We start from the raw sequence: 21,721 nt of genomic DNA on the forward strand, positions 1-21,721 counted from the left end.
ATTTTTAATTTTTAATTTTTTGTAGTGCAACACCTTTTTACGCACATAATTAACGACACCACAATGAAAAGACCAGACTACTGGCAGGCAAGCGAGTCTAATGACTAACCATCACTTCTCATGGACCTGCTTTCCGTGTTTTTAAGAGCTTCAGTTCAAGAAAATCCAGGGGCAGGATACTTGCTTGAGGCATTGAGCACAGTTGCATAATTAAATCGTTTCCAAAAATAAATCATTGCGCAACAGATTTGCCCTCTTCACTGGGCCAGCATACGAGTTACAACTACTGCTCGTGCTAGTGGAGCAACTGGGATCAAAAACAAAATTGCTGCAGCCACCGCTACATTGCTTCCATATCACTTGCCATATACATGTGACGGGAAAATTCTCCTTTCCATATACAAAGGATGGAATTGGATGGCATTTCCTCCCATCATAGCAGAGCTTCTGCCAAGGCGAAGAAATAAAGTTGATGCATTAATGGAAAATCACACCTACCTCCACAGACATGGTGGTGCCAAGTTTCAGCTATTTACCATTAGCAACACCAGCCAGTTTGAAGCCTTTAGCAGGAAGCTGGTTGATGATAAGAGTTTCCAGTGTCAAGCAATGCTCTCTCCGGGAACTATAAAATAAAGAAAAGAGGTATTGTCCATCGCTTCTTTCTCATATACATAGGATGGGATTTCACAGGATTTTCTCCCATCATAGCAGCTTCTCCAAAAAGCGAATCGATAAAGCTGTTGATGCATTAATGAACAGTCACACTTTCCAGAGAGAGATTGGTTGTGCCGAAATTCCGATGCTTACCATCAGACACATTAGTCAGTTTGAATCCTTTAATAGGAAGCTGGTTGATGAGAAGAGTTTCCAGTAAGCAAGCAATACTCTTTCCAGGGACTATGAAATAAAGAAAAGCAGCATTGTCCATTCCTTCCTTTGAACGATGTGAACGGATTCGGCTTCCAAGATCATCCGTCTGTGGCAAAAATTGAGCAAAGAGTGTAATTAATAAGAGTTGAAACTCAATAAATCAAATTGATGAGCTTAATCCATAACCAGATGCTGGAAATGAAGGTTTATTAAGTTATCACACCCTGGTATATCTGGGTTATTTTTATAGCCATTTCGAATCAATGAAAAAAAATATAAACCCTCATGCGATGACCAATGTCCGAGTGTGAGCTCAAAAATGATAACAGGAAAGGAATATGTTAAAAGAAAGTACCACTCCAACATATAGCTTCTTGTCCGGTCTCAACATCACATAGACACATGAAGCACTGATTGTTGATGGAGGTGGCTGTTCCCTGGCACCAATGGCAACACAGTGGAATGATACAACTTCTGATGTGTTTTTCTGTTTGTAGAGCTCAATCAGCTTCTTCTGGCATATCATTGTAATAGCATTTTCAATATCTTTCTTCTCCACAGTATCCACTGCCTTTGTTGAATGGGTACTAGGATGAAGAGAAGCTGTGGTTCCACTGGATAAATGGGCTTCATCAGAATCATTAACAATCCTATCAGAAGAAAACTGTCCAGCACTGTTGATTGTCTTTCCTGAAATAACTCCTTTAGCATAAGCTGAAAAATACAGGTCTTCAGCTCTTTGGATTATACTTTCAGGGATTCCTTCCTTCTTAGCTGTTTCAAAAGCAAGACTTTCTCTGCAAATCCCATCTATCAACCTCCAAGTTGGTTTTGTTCGTCCATCCACATACTCTGTTCCCATTGCTTTATACACAGTGTTGCTGGTATCAAGTGGCAAATCAAAGATGTCATGCAAATGCGTGGACACAATTCCAAGACAACCAATTCTATCAAGAGTTTCAACAATGCTTCCAGCAATACAAGCACCCTTCGCTGTTTCTGTTCCTCGACATATTTCATCTACAAGCACAAGGCTTCTTGATGAGGCTCCAGTTACAAGTGACCGGATTTCTGACATTTCCACCTGAGACATTAAAACAAGATAAAGAAAAACTCAAACAACCACATCTCTACAACCCAATCGGCAGGGTACAAAACAATTAGCAAGAGATTAAAAAACTACATAAATTGTAATGGGGCATAAAAAAGTCAATACCTGAAATGAACTTTTTCCATCAGCAGGACTGTCGTAAGATTTCATGTGAAGCATTATAGAATCGAAGTTAGGAATCAAAGCTGATTCTGCAGGAACCATAAGTCCACATATTCCAAGTAATGCAGATGCACAGATTGATCGAAGCAAACTAGATTTACCACCTCCATTTGGTCCTGTCAAAAGAAACAAGGACTGCATATCCACTGTATTCTGTACAGCACTGCCTTCTGCAGCATTAAACCAATATGGAGACAGACCAACAAATTTCATCCTGTTTGCACCATCCGAGGATTTCACACCCTGCTCAAACCATCAGCATCAGAGACTAACAAATGCATAGCAGCTTGATGAGATAAAATCTTACAATACGATAAAATATTGTAGGGCCTTAGTGTGACATATCCATCAAGTATAACAGCTACAGCTAAAGAAACATCCTTGAATAAAGTTTCCAAGTAGCACGACATCAGACACTGAACACTACTAGGCCAGGTGATCAGAAATGCAGGAAATTGTACAATTTGAATCAAGTGCAGCAAATTTGCTTTGAAATAATCCATGTTTTCAAAGGACCACGCAGTATTCTATGATTCAGTTTTTTGTCATACAGCAACATAATACAGAGGAAAACAAAATCAATCACCTGGTTGCCATTTTTAGTTTTAGTTAAGCAACTCCACTAATAATAAGTAAATTATAACTTCTGATGAGAAGTACTGATATTAGAGCACACCAGGGATCCAATAGCATGATGCAGTACATGTCTGATCGTTAGCATAGATGGAAGCACAAAAAATTTGTGCTACTTTTGTACAACCAGGAGATGGGAAACAAACATTTACAGTACATTCAAAATCTTCGTTGTTTGATGCAGAAGTGAAATGATAGTGCTAGATAGTATGCTTTGCAGGTTCTATACTGCAGACACAAAAAACAGCAATGTTAATTTGACCTGAAATTGACATGTTGCATACTACCTTTGAATCATTGAACCCAGTAAGAGTGGGAAAAACCCATTTCCTCCGTCTCCCTTCACTGTAATAAAATTGAAACCAAAATTAGATGTGGATCAAAGAACACCAAATATCAAGGAAACGTCAGACATGATAGTGAATCAATTAACAAAAGATTCACAACTCCAACATTTCAGGTTACAAAGTCCCAAAATATTCCAAAAAACTTTAATTGAGATAATAAAATAGAAAAATGAAGGATTTTTCTTGCTGTTAATTATCAGCCAAACCCATAGGAAAATGACCAAAGTCAATTGGGTTTGGGCAGGCATAACACCCTACCTCATTAAATGTAGCCCACAACATTCGTGAGTGCGCGTGCGCGCAGCGGCATTGTCATTTCAGTGGAAGAATATGCCAGATAAAAAGTTATGCATTGACAAGTTGATGTTGAAAAGTATAAACTTGTAAAGGCATGAACTCATCCAAATCACTTTGTGACATCAAATAAAAAAATTGCCTTCTGCACAGTTTGCTGGTTGAGCAAACCATTTAAGATGTAGGTCAACTTATGAAGATAGGTTCGGATCAGCTTTATGAAGGTAGATAGGATATTTCAGAGACTGATGGACTGTTTGTAACTAATAGCTAGTGAGCCTAGTCTAAATCAGGTTTTTATCCAACAGCCAAATACAATACACATAAACTGACATTCCCATTCTCTTAACCCATCCATAAGAACTTGTCCATTAAAATGGGGATTAATATTTTGTTGTTGTTCTTTCCATTATGGATCAAGTAGATTCACTAAATTGTAAAGTATTTTGTACTCTTTTGTGTTTGTCTATTCCAGCAAACTTTTCACATAAACACCACTGCAGAAGACAATATCATTTATCAAACAGTAATAAAATAGTTTCTGATAAGATTAACAATGAAATTATGCTCAAACTCATAACTTCCCAAAAATATGAAACCAACCTCACATGAGCAAATAATGCCTTTGCAATGACAAGCACCATTGATGCAAAGACAAGGATATTGACTTTTGTTTGTAACTCAGCGGAAAGCCCCCTCAACAATTCCAAAACCTTTGCTTTTGCTTTCTCGCCTGCATCATGATACCTGAAACAGAGGTGGCATGAGTTGATTTTTGAAACAGAACTAAATACAGAACAGAATCTAAGAAAGTGAAAGGGGAAGATCAAAGAAATCTTTTTTCATAGCTTCAAGTAAAAATAGCACACCTCATTAAAGCATCCTCCAACTTAATTGTAGTGAACCATTCTTCGCCAACTTTTCTACCTTTAGAATCTACAGCAGGTTTAAGCTGTTTAATTTGTTCTTCCCCAGGGGTACCAGCCCATACTGCTGGTGCAAACCGTTTTCCCTTGAACCAAACAGCTTCATGCTCTCGAGCATACAATATTTCTCCCTTTGGACCACCAAAGGGGGATGTGATTGCTTTTATTCTTGAAATGATAGGAATGAAATCTTCAGTGACCTACAACAATGATGGAAGCCAATATTTTATGAACAAAGGAATATGCTGCATACCCGTATCATATTATCCATATTAATTAACAAGCAAATTAATAATAAATAAAAAACACCCTAAAGATGACAAATTTAGTCAGGTCAAGTAAGTCATAAAATTCCAAGGTTGATCAGAAGTGTCAACTTTTTTTATACAGGAGATGCCAAAATAAATCTTTCTGCACCAGCAGATTATGTTGTTTATGGAATAGTTGTTGAGATAATAAAAATACATGATATCAATCCACCAATGTCTATCCATTCCAATTACAAGACCCGCCAAATATCACTATGTGAGAAGTTAGATATTTTAAAAAAAGATAATGATCCATAGAGCTCAAGAAATAGGATAGAACATGATACTGATTCTTGCCATTGGCAAGAATCTAAGCTGAAAAACACTGGTCTTAACATGGCTTCCAAAGTTCCATGCTCATTAGAAGTTATCGATTAAGAAAGAGTTCTGACACTTTAGGAGATCCAATGTCTGCACTTATTTACCTACTGTGAAATGAAAATTCACCTATTTTAAATTAATGAGTGAATCAGGTAGAATATTCGTAGTAGAAGAAATCAAGATCCCACCACTTACCATCCTGTGCCAGTTATTTTAAATTTTATAGACCAATCACTCGTCCTAACTCGATATAGCAAGTCAATTTATATAGAACAGGTTAGTTGGTTCATGGACATCCCCAAAAACAGGGGCAGTGCAAGGAAAGAAGTGAAGGGGATATCATTTAACAGAAAAAAGGCATCGATCAGATAAGGGATTGTTGAAAATATAACTATGCAGAAATATATTTAAGACATTATGGCATTGAGACATAGTGCCTGAGACTAATTCAGATTGCACAGGTATATTTTTTGTACAGAGCATCCTATTCTACCTTCTCATCTTCTTAGATTTTTAAAAATAAGTATAAATGCCCCTTTAGTTGAGGGCTGCCCATTCAGTCTAAAACACTAAATGGTCTATCTTCTCTTGTCACAGCATCTCGTTTTTCCACTTCCTTTTTAGATTAAGCTTTAACATGTCAGTTGGTCTAAGGCTGCTCAAATTACCCTCTCTAGTTTGGCTTTATCATCCGCCTTTTCAGATAATTTGTCAAATATCTTAACATAAAATTGATGATACACCATGGGCCTCCAGAGTCATACTGTGAGCTATTAAATATAAAGCACTATGAACCAAGACTGGAGTTGCTGATAAACTCATAAATATGCATGATATGGATTGTGCACGACAGTGAATTTCTGATTCAGTAATGAACTACAAACTAAAATAAAAAAGAATAGACAAAGCAGATAGCCACGAGTTTATAAATATACCATCAAGAGCATAAAAACAGAAAAAATAAATACTCTTCTAGGAGCATTGAACAATTAGGGTAAGAAGCAAGGTGTCTACTCATAGCATGAAAAGTTTTATTCCAGAGACTTACTGCTAAAGATAAGGCCTGCGCAGCCTTTTCCACTTCTGAAAATTCCTCCTCTATATGGACCCTCTTCACACGACCTTTCCATGAAGACTCCATATCCTCAAAAAATTCACTTGGTACAACAGGACAAGAACTTATCTTTTGGTCACTTTCACCATCTAGGGAAATCATTTCAGAAATTCTGGCTGAAGCCCATTCACATTCATTAACCTGGAAAAAACAACAATAATATTGAACACAGCTTACTGAACCAGGAAATCCATACAAGAAGAAAAAAGAAAACATGCCAAAAACATTACTGTTGGGTCATGTTTAACTAGCTGTAGACGCAAATACAATGGCACTAGATTTTACTGCCACAAATTGAAAAGCTTGTTACAACTATCAGCACATGAGATCTTGTTCAAAAGGCTACAACTTACGCTAAAAATACTAAAGCATTAATCCAAGTGATCCAAATGGAATATCTGCTTGAGGTGTCAATATTTCTTTAAAAATTCTAATTAGCATTGGAGATATAATTACGGGAAATAAACAAATTAATAAAATGTTTCTTGTTAAAAGGAACAAAAAAAAAATAGAGAAAGTAGGATCTTGACAGGAGCATTAAATCCATAAGAGTCCTTGGAACCTTGGAAATTCCTTGGGAGAGCCCCTCCCAATAGCAATCCCTAACCTAATAAATTTTCTCAAAGTTATGATAATTTTTCACCCATAATCTATGTTATTCAACTCCTTAAAAGGTACTTTTTTCTCAATGGCCCTCCTACGCAAAGTGGTGGCGTTCCACCACTGCCTTGGAAGTTGCATCAATTACAGAAAACAACAAGAAAGATGAGAAAAATAAAAAAACACTGCAGCATTGAAGCAGCCTTGAGACTGCCAAGATATTAAATTTGTTGATAGATATTAAATTGGTCTGATATATACAAAAGAAGTTTATAAATAAAAATAGAAGTTCCAAATTCTAACAAAAAATATACCACACTCCATGACTACTTCAAATGTCAGATTCAAGTTTTTCCTCTGCATTACTGAACAGCTAATGTTATATTTTGGTGAACATCAGCACATATTGCATCGTAAACAAGGCAACCATACAAGATAAAATCCAATGTTCTTCATTTAATGCATCACACCCATCCCAACATCAAAAGCATAAACTAGTGTTTGTTTATTTAACAAGGTAAAGGAAGAAGTTTATTGAAAGGGTATCAATAACATATAGAACAGGATGCTTCCACTTACTAATGTCTCAAAGTCGATTTTCAAACCAGTTGCCATCCAAGCAGGATCCATCAATGATTTCAGTATTTCATTGAGCTCAGAGTTTCTATACATGAACAATATTTCATCAAGTACATTTTTTATTCTACAAAACTCAATATGATTGGCTTCCTTCTGTTCAAGTAGCTTCACAAGCTGCATCACATAAGAAACCAAGAATCAGATACAGAATTTGAAAGTTTTTAGAGATTCAGCATGGATATCTTAAAAAAATATATTAATAAAAAATGATGACCATACATTTTGCCGAATTAGGCAACAGTAAACATATTATGTTGTTATCATCTTCATACTGATTGAGTTCATGCAACCATTATTACTTTCAGGGTGCATTAAAGGCAAGTAGCAGGAACAGATATTACAATAAACAATGGTTTCAATCCATCAAATGCACTTTTACAACTGGGTAATAATTTCTTCATACAAATTAACAAGCTCAAATTTTAAGAGCTTATTGTTTTTGAATTTTTAACGAGGGTAATCACTTAACCATCATAGCAAGAGTCCAGGTCAAAGTGTCTGAAACTCCAACAAACTTTTAAGAAATTTCCAGATTCAATCTTGCCCTCAGCATCGTGAATGTGACTTAAAAATTGCAGTTCTTATCTATTATAAATTCTATATTTATCAAGTAAAACAAAAGAACCGTGCCCTCCCAAACACATGATTTGAATTCAGTCAATTCACCGTTACAATTTAACAAACAATTTTAATCAGTCATCAAGAAATCATAGCAAAATCCTAAAACAATGAAATATGGTGAATAAAGAGCCTAACAAAGCATTAATGGGAAAGGAAACTCATGTACTACATTCCATAATAACTCTAATTCCAGTGAAGATGGAAGCCAAAATTAAGATTAAACAGTAAACAAAAAGGAAGCAAAAGAATGCAACATGCAGTTATTTTACATCAAACATATTAAAAAGGTAATTTAAAAACAACCTTTGCAGAGGACACACAAGTGAACTCCGGAATTGAGCATGTTATATTGCTCATAAGTTTGCATGTTGCTGCCAAACAAGAATAAAATAGTACATAAGAACATGATTGGCACTACCATAAGGCATAAGAACAGCAGAAATTCAATAGACTAAAACAGAACAAAATAAATTCAAAGGGGAAATCCCATAAACTGCCCTGAAATATTGCTAGTTAAATTTTTCCATTATGCACTGCTCAGTATAACTTATTTCTAGCAAGACGTATTGCCTTTTCCTATTAAATTTGACAGGTTTGCAATAACTAACTATTTTTATTTTATTATGGTCTAAAATAATGTAAACTTCATTTGCATCAAGAACTGTTTGTCTACATTATCTTTTTGTTTTTATTTCTGTGATAAATTGGCCCAATTGATGGTCATGAGTGTCACATAATCACTAACATGAGTGATGTGGGGGATTGAATTGCATATTTAAATATTTAAGAAAAGCCTTATTTCTGCTTTTTCATTATTTAACTACTCTTTTTTATTATTATTATAATTACTTACTCCAAATGCAATATTTTTATAGTGCGTGTAACGATGTTATCAAATGGAATTATTTGTTAGAAAAGTGTTTTTTTTAAAGGGTGACGTTGGAATTAGCCTTATCAAAGCCCAATTTATTTTTATTTTTTTATTTTAAGATATGTTTTAAGAAATATGCAAATTCCTTCTGACAATGATATTTACCTTTGTTGTCTTCTCAAATAACAATAAATGATATTGTTTTTCATTTTAAGTTTCAATAGAAACATATTTAATCACAAGATAGGAAGAGTATACATCATACAAAAACCAAAGTGTAACATGATAAAAATAACATTATGCAGCAAAAGTCAAATTTACCCTTCACTGGAATCTATATTTGTGCATACGAACAAAAGGAAATCACAGTATTTAATAATTCAGCTGAAATGAATACACTTCCAGCACCCAAAGCGTTTCTAAATTAAGATTAGTATGAAGATTAAATCGTGAAATATTTCCAATTGTTAAGAGAGACAGCAAGCAACTTTTTTGGAATTAAACTCAAACAAAATAATTTACAAGAAAATGAGCTAAAGTCATTTCAACCATGAACTTCATTTTGATGCAATTCAACAACCAATAAATAGCCTATATAAAATACATATCAGAACTCACCTTGAATTGTTGATGCAATTTCATAAGCAGGAGGGTTGAGAAGCATATCTCTAACATACCTGAGAGATCATGAAAAATATTAATTAAACATGAGCCTTATTGCATTGCAAAGACAGCAAGGGAACAGAAAAGTGTGTGCACCTTCATCTTCTAGATAGACCAAGGAAAAGATAAACTTCATGCAAAGCTATCTTGAAGAACATAGTTCTAATAAAAATGAAAACAGAAACAAAGGAAGCTTGAGGAAAGCTTCTTTGAAGTGGAAGATAAAAAATGGCTTGGCAAGATAGAAATTCCACTACCATATAAACAATTATATGTACAAATTGAACCAATTTTAGAATTTAATGGCTCTACGCATGAAAGAAAAGGTGCATACATAGATTTGCATAACTTGAACTAGTTTTGATGTTTCATCACCTCAATCAACATCCACTCTCCTGTCCCTACAAACATCCTCAAAAAGGAAAATACAGATCGGAATGACCAATTTCCTGAAGTACTACATTTGATAATTCTTGCTTTAAAATTCTCAGCTTCCTTAACCCGAGAAACCTCATCCATTCTTTTGGATGAACTGCAAAGCAGTCTTCAAGGCACAATACTTTCATGTCTACCATTCCAAGGAAAGCATCAAAACATAAATTTCAAAGAGTTCGCAATAATAAAATCTGGTAGGGGCGCACAAAGCTGAACTTAAGACAACTATTAACATTAAACTAAGGATAATATTTTGTTGCTAGCAAGCCAAAAGACAATTGAGAATAGAACATTCCTTTTCTTTACCAAACATTCAAAAAGTGAAATCACTAAGAAACAAAAAGAAGTACAAGAGTGCATTTGAAAAGCTCAGCTCCAATAGCTGACTTTCTTTTGTTTCACAAGTTTTCTCAAGACTGCAACTATATTGTCAATAGTCAACTTCTGCTCAATAATACTAGTAATACAACAATTTTTAAGATCTGACCAATAAAATAATGACACTCTTAAAGTTTCAAAATAAAAAATTAATAGAGGATCCTTATCACAACACACTGAAAAGGATCTTTATACCTTGCCTACCTAGCCAATGATCACACTTAAATTATTTGCACTCATTATGCTCCCAAATAAATTTCAAGCACTAGATGAACATTCAAAGAGTTAATTCACCTCAAAACTTAGTTTGCAAGAACTAATGACTACCAGAATTTTGTACATATATGGTGTTCCTGAACTTCTGGTCAAAAAACAAAATACTAAGGAGTCAACTCAGGGGCAACTAAGGAACTTGAACCTTCTTAGAGAACCAAGTTCTAATTTAATCAACTAAAATAATGTATCATGGTATCATTACTCATACGCTGGGTACAAATTTGTGTTGGGATGGGCAAGTATTTTTTCTTCTTTTGAGAATTAAATTGAATGGATCCTTCATACACCCCTTTCGTGGGTGGGGATGACAAGCTCCCTTTTACTTTATTCATTCCTTGGCAACAAGGAACATAGATTTGATACGTTCATCAACTATTGCCTCTACATAGCCTTTTAAGAATGAGAGTGAAAAATCACACTTACAGTTCTGGTAGACCTGTGCAATTTGATGGAAGTAACACCTTTAATAAACAAGGAATTCCTTCTGTTGGTATGGCACCTGGCAGTATGGAAAAAATCTTGCCGAATTGGTTTGCATGTCGCAACCTGGTGCTAATGAAACAATTCAACATTAAACTGTGTAAATAAAGTTCAACTGACCAATTTGTGTTGCCGTTCCAAGGTGTAATGGTCTGGGCCTGTTTTCTGAAGACACGTAAGCATTTCTGAACCCAACTTTATCATCAAGACCATAAAGCTCCCTGACCTAAAAGTGTTGATATTCTTAGATTATGTAACTATAATCAAAGCGCAAACAATAGTAAGAGCACAAGAAGAAATGTGCTTGAACCTTGAATAAAAGCTCAGTGACAGGATCTCCTTCAAACCACTCAAAATATCTGTCATTACATTCTCCCCACAACAAGCCACCCCGACCATACTCTCCCCAACGACAAGTTCCTGCAAAAATGATGCTATTGTGAACAACAAAGTACATGGTATGGGCAAGAGAAGAAAAAAAAAACAACGAAAAAAGATGCATGTTGTCACTGGTAATGAAGAATTGAACCTCCACTGAGTAACCCAAATATGGCTCTACAGAGCACTAAGAAAATAATATATTCCATGCAAGGGAAGCAAAACTTAAAGATGCATTTTTTAGGCTTAAGTTCCCAAGCATAAGATGTACCTGCCTTTCTCCATTAGTCTGCACAGATTTTAATACCAAAGAAGGGGGTGATTGACATTTAAGACAAGGAAATAATGAAAATTGAGGCAACACCACAAGTGAAATCTCGTATCACACTCGAGAAAATCATGAATGCTAATTTTTAGGTATGCCTCAAATAGGAAAAAGAATTGATGCGGCATGTGGGGAGTAAAAATTGATATCAACTTTTATTAGACAAACTGTGTCATTTCAAGAAAGTAGTTAAAGCCCCAAAAGTAAGAAAGTGCAAACCTGAGGAATTGTGTCTCAAGGATGTATGAAGGAATAGATGGTGGTACTGACAAGTACGAAGCTTGGTAACCAAAGCCTCTTCAGTCAGACCATCCTCTAATGAATATGTTTTCATGGTCTCTAAGACTGAGATCATGCAATAACCCCTTGCTGATTGAGATATCCCTACAAGTGCCAGAAATATTTTACAAAAGATAAGTTCGCTTTTTTTTTCCTCCAATCTTTTATGCACTGAGATAACTAGATTAATGATGATGATGGTTTTCCATACCAACCACGGGCATTGGTTCTGGAAATTCAAGATCGTGATCAACCCCAACAAGTCCAAAAACATATGGACTCCCTGGACGTGCATGCCTGAATCCTCAAAGCAACAAGTCAGAACAAGATATGGAAATTGTAAATAAAAAATAAAATTTAACATGAATAACAGAAACACGGCCTATCTTTAATATATATGATCCCTTCATTTCTTACAATTTTCTCAATTGCAATTATTGTAACTAAACCTAGCAAGAAAGTCAAAAAAAAAAAAAAAGACTTCCTAGTGAAACACAAATTTAAAACGTAATGGAAAAATTATTGTAAATCACATAATGCATTTCGTTTTTTGGTCTTGCTCAATGCCTTTTCTTTTGCGAAACACTGAGACATAGTGCAAAATGATCTGCGTGTATCAGATACTATTATTGTTCCCACTAGAAGTACATAAGCATGCCTTCCAAGCATTAAAATTATTTTCTTTAGAAACATGTTAATGCAACACACCAAGAACAACTTACATGGAAAATGCATGAAACAAACATCAAACTCAAAACTCAACTGAATCATTTTTACAAATTAAGTTAATTCCAAACATGTTCCTTGAGTATGGGCAAGGTGAAAAGGCTTTAAAACTACAGTATATATTTTATTATTGTCTCATTGTAACCAGAACAATTTTGAATAAATTGCTTTGGCAAGTACAAGACCATGGCCACCAACACCATTGATAGCACAACGTTAATACTGGGTGTTTTCTGTGTGATTACCCAGAAATGAAACGACCTTTACGTGAACGAGCTTGTGTTGGACCCTGAACCTCCTCCACTATGCACTGTAAGAAACATAATGGAACCATTGAACAAAATCAGCCGGTAAAGGTTCATACCTTAAAATGGTAATATTAGGCACGATAAAATTAACACCACAACAACAACCAACCTCAATCCCAAACTAATTGGAATCAACGATATTGAATTAACACCACATGATGAAATAAATAAATAAAAGGGTCAATTTAGTAATGCAAAACTAAAATAATGTTGATCTTGAAGGAAAATAGAAGGATCGAAAATGTTAAAGTAGTCACAACATATAACTTTTCCCTGAGAAATTTTAAATTATTCAATGCCACATTGCATGACATTATCAGTATTTTCCTTTCCACTTCCAACCAAAAAAATAATAATAAAACTTATGCAGCACATGATAAAGGCACAAGACTTGATCTCCCATGCCACATTAAATAAATAGGCTTAAAAGGAAGAAAGGTTCTACAACCTTCATGTTTAGCTGAAAAAAGGAGATCTGTGTGACAGTTTCCATACTTACCACTGAAAACCCATTACGTGTCAAGTCATCTAAAGTTTGCCGAAGATTCTGCATTAGCATTTTATAACGATTAAAGTTTCACCATCAATGAGAATGAATAGAATTAACAGAAAGCATCTTTACTCATTCTTCAAAAAATAATGCAGGGGGGAAAGAAAAGAAAGGGTAAAGCATGAAGTTTGTTAAACTAATAGGATAAGCAAGATTTCTAGAAAAGAAAAAAAAGGGACAAGATCTATCCTCTATATAGAAAATCCTTCTTCACATAACTGAAGAAACTAGGAATTATTTATTTATTTATTTATTGAAAAAAGATGAATGTAACTTAGAGGACTACTGCAAAGAACCTGATATAGGGTTAGGATGAAAAAACAGCAAGACATCAATATGTAGATAAACTGAATAAATGCAAGTGTGTGTGTGTGTGTGTGTGTGTGTGTGTGTGTGTGAGAGAGAGAGAGAGAGAGAGAGTCTCGCAGTAACACAAAATTGGAAGTAATTAAGCATCCCTCCTGGGACCATCTTCTAGAGGCCACACTGGAATCAGAACAGACATCCTTTCTGCTGCATCATAATTTTGACCAATCACAAAATAGTGCATTACATCATTCCTTAAACTCAACAAGAAATCTTCTCAAGACTTTCGCTTAGTCATGCAATTTGGGGAATGCAGCTTAATTGGCATAGGAGGCTATAAGTTAGCTAAACATGAGTCTACACATTTTTCCCCTTCCTGTAAAAACTAGTAATGAACATGGCATGTGCAAACGTTGCAATAAAACTGTAGTTCATAAACATTCTAAATCTAAGAAATCTACTATAACAAATGAGGGATGTAAATCCAATACCACAACAGGGCAGCCAGCTCTAGGAACGCTATCAGATCGCAGCCCACCAAAAGGATTTAAACCAGCATATTCAACAAGAATACAAGCATCTATTCCGATGGCTTCATAGAAATCCCCAACCTGGAAACATAAAACACTAACTTGACTATCATCAACCAATTATAAACAGATATGTAGTGCGAAAGAACAATATAAATATTACAGGAGACAGACAAACAGGATTCATTGTGTCTTGGATGAACAATTTAGGAGATTATGAAACACGAACCCTGCAGAGCAAAACCTCGCGTGGAAACTTTGACTTGAATTGCAATATTTCCCAGTTGAGATTTCCTTCCTTCAAACTGCAACCGAAAAATTAAAGGTTTTCGTAATTAGTCGTTATGCAGCAAAACAATAAAAAGTAACCTAAAGATGCATTGTGAGAGCGTACCTCCCATTTTTCAAGCTAGCATCCAAGCCGAGCAAATTGGAATACATAAGCCTTTTAACCAGATTAGCAGTGGAAGGCTTCTTACACCGCTGCAAATTCTGCGGTAATAAAATAGAGCGTGCGCGCACAAAAAGAAATAAAACAAAATTTCATGTTTCCAATTCTATTCCATTTTCAATAAAAGAAAGGGAAGAGGAAAAGAAATGGAAGCTCACCTCCTTCCACCATATAATGTGTGAAAGATCCTTATCGTCGAGAACATTATTGGATGCTTTAGATTTCTTGCTATTTCTTGCAGTTCCTTTCGGATTTTTAAAGCAGTAAATAGGTTGAGCCTGTCCGGTCCTGCTGTAACTATCAGTATTTCACAATTTTTTTAGATGCTAAAACACAAAAATATAATATAAGTTTGAATTAAGAGAGAGAAATTACAAAGGCGGTGGCGACAGGCCAAGTGAACTGCATTTGAAAGGGGCACTGAGGAGGAGAGCGAAGGAGCGCCACTTGGGAAGTGAAACGACGGCATTTCTAGTCGCTAACCAGTACATATTGGAATTTTGTCTTTCAGTTTTGGGGAGAATATTGAATATATTGAATTGATGATTTCTAATTCTAGGGTTTTTGGGGATTTGAGACGTTTCTCTGCATTGCTTCTGCTCTTCCCGCCACAAAACAACAGATAAAAGAATGCCAAAAGGGTTGCTCTTATTTATTGCTACTATTTTTTTTTTACCGTGGGGACCACTAGTCACGAAACGGCGATTTTTTTTCTTCGTTTTCTTTCCAAATAATTATAAAAAAAAAAAAAAAAAATCTTAAATTTTAAAAGCATCTTTCCTTTTTCACCGTCGATTACGGATTTTTTAAAAAATTAGCTAGCAAGTTAAAAAATTAACATAATAATATTATTTAATAAAATAATATATTTTTATCTTCTTAAACTTTTAAAGTATGATAGTTATAAAATATGAAATAGAATGTCTGCGCATTGTCGTGAGTTTATAAAATAAATATATTTGATAGTATTATAATTGTGAATCTGCGCTAAATAAATAATAAAAATTAAAAGTATTATAGAGCCAATATTTCATGACGAAAAAAAAAATTGTGTTGATAATCAAAAGCTTAGAGACTGAACAAAATGATTTGTAGCAATCTACAGTGTTTTGGGAGGAAAAATACAGTGTTTTCACTATATGATTTAGCTTTTCTGTTAATAAAAATAAAAAAAAATTACAAAGCTAAATTTTCTATCAACTTAATATTAAAAAAAAACCAACAAAGACAATTTTGGAAGTGAAAAAACCTATGAGAAAAAATGTTGTAGCGATTGACAGTGTTTTGCGAGGAAAACTACAGTACTTTTCAGTAAAATAAGATAAAAAACCATTTAGAGAAATATTGTAGCAATCCGTAGTGTTTTGTGAGAAAAACTACAACGCTTTTCCCACATGATTTAGCTTTGTTGTAATTATAATTCTTAACCAACTCAATATTAAAAAAAAATCGACAAAGATAATTTTGGAAAAAATCATATAGAAAAACACTGCAACAATTCACGGTGTTTTAAAGAAAAAAAATTATAAAGTTAAATTATTAATTAACTTAATATTAAAAAAACAAATCGACATAGATAATTTTTTAAAAAATAACAAAAATAAACACCAAAAAAAGGGAAAAAATCATACTGGAAACACTGTAGTAATTAACAATATTTTGTGATGAAAGCTGCAATGTTTTCCCACATGATTTAACATTATTTGTAATGACTTATAATTGTAATTCTCAACAATGTTTTGTGATGAAAACTATAGTGTTTTCCCCATGTGACTAAGTTTTATTACAAAATTAAATTCTAACCAACTTATTATTTAAAAAAATAAAATCAACGAAGATAATTTTAAAAAAATATATTGCAAAAAAAAAACTACAAAATAAACTAGAAAAAAACCTTGTAAGGAAAAATTGTGTCAATCCATAGTGTTTTGTGAGGAAAAACTTATATTTACTAATAATTGCAATTCTTAACCAGTTTAATATTTAAAAAATAAAATTGAAAAAAACAATTTTAGAGAAAAACATAACAAACAGAAAAAAAAATCATGTGGGAAAAAACATTGTAGCAATCCACAGTAATTTACGAGGAAAGTTACAGTGCTTTCCTCACATATTGTAACTGTAACTTTTAACCAGCTCAATATTAAAAAATAAAATAACAAAAGATAATTTTGAAGAAAATCATAAAAAAAACAAAAAAAAAAATCATGGGGAGAAACACTGTATCAATAAACAATATTTTAAAGAAAAAAGTTACAAAACTAAATTCTCAGTCAACTTAATATATATAAAATAAAATCATCAAATATAAATTTGAAAAAATAAAAAAATAAAATAGAAAAATTACATGGAAAAATACCGTAATAATCCATGGTATTTTAAAGGAAAAAAATTACAAAGTAAAATTTTTAACCAGCTCAATATTTAAAAAGTAAAACCAACAAAGATAATTTTGAAAAAAAAATAAATGAACAAAAACAAAGGAAAAAAAGGAAAGTTGGAAACAAAAAAGAAAAAAAAAGAAAAGTTGAAAAAAAAAAGTGCAAAAGAAAGAGAGGAATGCATCATGGATTATAAAAATAAAATAAAAAATAATAATTTCAAAGAAAATCCTAAATAAATAAATAAAACAATGTGGGCAAACACTGTAGCAATTAACAATGTTTTAAATAAAAAAAATTACAAAACTAAATTCTCAATAAGCTCAATATAAAAAAATTAAAAGTGACAAATATAATTTTGAAAAATAAAATAGAAAAATTATGTGGAAAACTCCGTAGCAATCCACGGTATTTTGAAGAAAAAAAAATCACAAAGCAAAAATTTTAACCAACTCAATATTTAAAAAGTAAAATCAACAAAGATAATTTTGAATAAAAAAATAAATGAACAAAAAGGAGGAAAAAGAGGAAAGTTAGGGAAAAAAAGGAAAGTAATTTGGAAAAAAAAAGAAAAAAAGTGAAAGTTGGAAAAAAAAGAAGAAGAAAAGGTGAAAAAAAAGAAAAGAAAAGAGAGGAATGCACTGTAGATTACTGATGTAATCTAGAGTGCATTTGGGTGTGGGGAAACAATGATTTCCCTATACCTTTTAGTTTTATAACAATAAAAAAAAAAAAGATAATTTCAAAGAAAATTATAAAAAAACAAAAAAAAATCATGCGGAGAAACACTGCAGTAATCAATAATGTTTTTTAAAAAATACAAAACTAAATTCTCAATCAGCTTAATATAAAAAAAAAAAAAATTGACAAATATAAATTTGAAAAATAAAAAAACTATGTGGAAAAACACCGTGGCAATCCACAACATTTTAAAGAAAAAAAATTACGTAGCAAAATTTTTAACCAGTTCAATATTAAAAAAGTAAAATTAATAAAGATAGTTTAAAAAAATATTAACAAAAAAAAAGGAAAAGGAAGAAAGTTGGAGAAAAAAAAAAGAGGAAAGTAATTTTGGAAAAAAAAGGAAAAAATAAACAAAAAAAAATAAGGGAAAGTTAGAAAAAAAAAAAAAAAAAAATGAAAAAAAAGAGAGAGATGAATGCATTGTTGATTAGTATTGTAATCCATAATACATTTGGACGTGAGGAAGTAGTAATTTCCTCGCACCTTTTAGTTTTATGTATAATTTTTATTTTTAAAAGTTATAAGATAGTTTTAGAGTAATAATATTTAAAAATAAAATATATTTTAAACATAAACAATTTAATATGTAACCGCATTGCTAATACCTAGCTTAATTGGTCGGTCGGTTGATCTGGTTGTATAAAGTAGTTTACCGTTTCAGACAAAAGCAATAATTTTTTGAATTTTTTTTTCAAATATATTGTACGAGTTAAAATATATATTTTTATACAACTTGTGGATTAAAAAACAGATTTCAATTAAAATCTCAAAAAATTATTGTTTACAAGGTAATTATCCTTTATTTTTCACTATTGATGATATAATCAAACCTGATATAATAAAAGATTTTGAGTAGTTAAGTATGAGTTTGCTATAAGTGGATGAATACATGTCTTAGACATATTACGTGAATAGCCTAGAAAATGCATTTATGGATCAGTGTGACATGTCCAAGTCCAATAAAAGGTCGGGTCGCGTCTAAGTAAAGTGATAGCTCGAAAATGCCATAACTTTTTATTTGATCGTTGGATTACACTCAAATTTTTACAAAAATTTTAAGATGTTGTTTTTCTTGTAATTCTCACCTCCTACCAACCATCGGACCTTTAGATTTTAGAAATCTCGTTTTGTAGCCTGCTGTTGATAATTTACTTATTTTTTTAAGAATTAATTGGCCAGTTTAATTGATCCTTACAAACTAGTTTACTGATTAGTCTTGAATTTAATAGATGTTATAATTATGAATTGTGATATAATTAAAAAAAATTTATGATTTTCAGCCATAATATTTAATTAATACTGCAATTTAAAAACATATTTAGTTACACGTTACCATTAAAAATCATGATTTTTAAAAATATTTTATTTTATCAAAACTTTTTATTCCCATGTTAGTTCATCAATTTTATTTTTTTTGCTTGGTAACTGCCTAATTTGGCTGTGGTTTACGTACTGGATTGAACAAAAAAAAAAAAAAAAAAAATGAAATTGCCTGTAGTATCAGACCATAACCCAGAACTCCCTCTTTCTGTCGCTCCCAAAAATAACAACTCAGTCAGCAGTCGTGTGACCCCTACCAGACTGAATTAGCCTCGCCAACCACCACCACCGTACCAACACACTAAACCAACCTCTATCGCACTAAATCACAACCCAATCTAAAACGGTAGTTGGGGGGGTACTACTATGTCTGGGCAGTAGTTGTTGGTGACGGCGTTGGAGAGGGAGGCTTCGGGCTGTTGATCCGTGATGATTTATCGAGGGGATTGTGTTGGTGGTTGGTTGGGTTTGTGTATCAGATCCTTTGACGAGACAATCCTTATGCATCTCACGGGTCTACCAAAAATCTTTGTGGGACGGAGTTTGGTGCCGTGTGCAAGTATTTGTGAGAGGAATTTGATGGCGGATACGGCGAGGGTTGTTGATAAGAACAAGGTATGTAAGCGAGAAGATGATGGTTGCAGGAAGATCGTTGCTGATAGTTGGTTCTAGCGAGCAAACATGAGATTTTTTAAGATGATCTTCTCAGCCGACAATTGGATCTTATGGTGCTGTTTTATAATGAAGTTCATATGCTTGCAGGGGCAAAACGGTGTACATGGAAGTTTGCTGAATTCCATGAGAATTTACATGGAAGAGGAGTGCTTAGACAATTCACTGGCAAAGAAGCTGTATGTAGCCAGCAGTCTCGTAGTGACCATGTTCTCTGCTACTGTTTTACTTGGTGAAAAAAGGCTTTTTTTTTTTTTTTAATTATCCCTTTCTTCTTCTTCTTCTTTTGTTGAAGAATAAGTTTCTAAAAAATAAAATTAACATCTTTCTTCTTGAAAAAACAAAAAAAAAATGTTGTTAGGGTTGATGAATTCAGCAAACTTGAAAGTTGTCAAGATGGATTAACTTGCAACCGATCAAAACCTGATGTAACTACAAAAAGAATTTCAAAACTTAAACATGAATTATTCCACCTAATTAATAAATATTGAAAGAGCTTTTGCTTTTATTATAGCATCATTCCTGTTCATTATTTTACATATCACTTATAGATTTGAGCAGTAATTTTTAAGAATTTTTATTTTGATACTCGATTTTTTATTTTACATGATTTAGTATTTTTAAGTTCAAATTAGTATTTAATTGCATATTTTGTTGGGAGGAAATGTTGAATTGAAAAATAGATAATTAAAGTGAAAAAAATAGGTGAAATGTATAGCTATTTAGAAATTTGTCTTAAAAAGTTATTTTCATCCTTTTGTTATTTTTTGGTTTTTAGATAACTGGTCCTTTTAATTTTTTAAAATTTAATTTTGATATAAAATTTAATTTTTTTTATTTTTTAGCGGTGGAGAGGGAGGGACTCGTCGAATTCTGACATAGATAAAGAAAGTTATCATTGATGGTGATTTCAACCACTAAAATGATTGATTTTTGTGTCAAATGATTTCATGTAATGAGATGAGTTTGAATTTGGTGTTTTTTTTTTATCTTTAAAATGCTTAAAAAAAAAACTCGAAAAGATTTTTGGTTTTGGATTTTGAGGTGTTTTTTTTGCGTTTTTTGAGGACATGAATTGGTTTGATAAGAAAAAAATAGAGTTGAACTTTTGTACATAAATCAAATTGTGGTAAAATTAAGGGACCAAATAAGTATAACCTGAAAAGTTGAAGAACTAGATTGAACTCTTAATAAAAACTTTGAACCAACTATTTATTTTTAGCTCATTTTTCACACTAATTCTTGTTATTTTAACTTTGTCCTTGGTCAGCAAATTTGAGCCACTTGTCATTTAATACATATCCAAAATGATGCAATCGCTCAAATACAAAGTTTAAGAATTAAATTAAAAAAAAATTAAACTGAAAATCCACGATGAAATATGAGCAATGTTTTTTTCTAAATTAAAAGACACATATGTGTTTAGTGTTTTTTTTATAGTTATAATAATAATGTATCACGGATAACATTAAAAAACTAAGAAATATATAAGCACAATATTCATGAAACCTGACATAAAATTCACAAAACATTTCACATTTTTTTAATATGAGAAACTCTAAAAGGTCAAAGCATTTTACTTAGCAATTAACAATGAAATATCCATCTCGCCATTTAAAGTCAAGACAAAAAAACTAGTTACCATGGGGAATTCGATAATTGCATAATTGTTCATTAGCCATTGTTAAATTTAAAAGGG

The 21,721-nt window shown here is 32.7% G+C and overlaps 1 protein-coding gene and 1 long non-coding RNA gene across 4 annotated transcripts; one reads left to right on the forward strand and one right to left on the reverse strand.

The window, feature by feature from the left end:
- Window positions 1–207: 207 nt before the first annotated feature.
- LOC118048909 (DNA mismatch repair protein MSH1, mitochondrial) lies at window positions 208–15,516 on the reverse strand. 3 transcript variants are annotated; one of them, XM_035058761.2, is made up of 22 exons: window positions 15,281–15,516; window positions 15,064–15,183; window positions 14,849–14,946; window positions 14,684–14,759; window positions 14,416–14,535; window positions 13,568–13,615; window positions 13,006–13,070; window positions 12,246–12,331; window positions 11,975–12,139; window positions 11,363–11,472; window positions 11,173–11,278; window positions 10,996–11,071; window positions 9,439–9,497; window positions 8,253–8,320; window positions 7,269–7,442; window positions 6,024–6,230; window positions 4,290–4,546; window positions 4,024–4,167; window positions 3,067–3,124; window positions 2,090–2,389; window positions 1,229–1,957; window positions 208–979 (listed from the first exon to the last, which is right to left on the reverse strand). In XM_035058761.2, exons 1-22 carry the CDS (start codon window positions 15,311–15,313, stop codon window positions 752–754), a joined length of 3,327 nt encoding a protein of 1,108 aa, XP_034914652.1. In that variant the 5' UTR covers window positions 15,314–15,516; the 3' UTR covers window positions 208–751. The 3 variants fall into 3 exon arrangements, with proteins under 3 accessions (XP_034914652.1, XP_034914650.1, XP_034914651.1); XM_035058759.2 differs by having other exon boundaries at window positions 15,064–15,202; XM_035058760.2 differs by lacking the exon at window positions 13,568–13,615 and having other exon boundaries at window positions 15,064–15,202.
- Window positions 15,517–19,273: 3,757 nt separating this feature from the next.
- LOC118048925 (uncharacterized) lies at window positions 19,274–20,279 on the forward strand. Its single transcript, XR_004687573.2, has 2 exons — window positions 19,274–19,965; window positions 20,113–20,279. It is a non-coding gene; the product is annotated as an uncharacterized lncRNA (long non-coding RNA).
- The last annotated feature ends 1,442 nt before the right edge of the window (window positions 20,280–21,721 follow it).

This window comes from Populus alba, chromosome 10, assembly GCF_005239225.2.
Source record: "Populus alba chromosome 10, ASM523922v2, whole genome shotgun sequence".
In the NCBI taxonomy this organism is placed as follows: Eukaryota; Viridiplantae; Streptophyta; class Magnoliopsida; order Malpighiales; family Salicaceae; genus Populus; species Populus alba.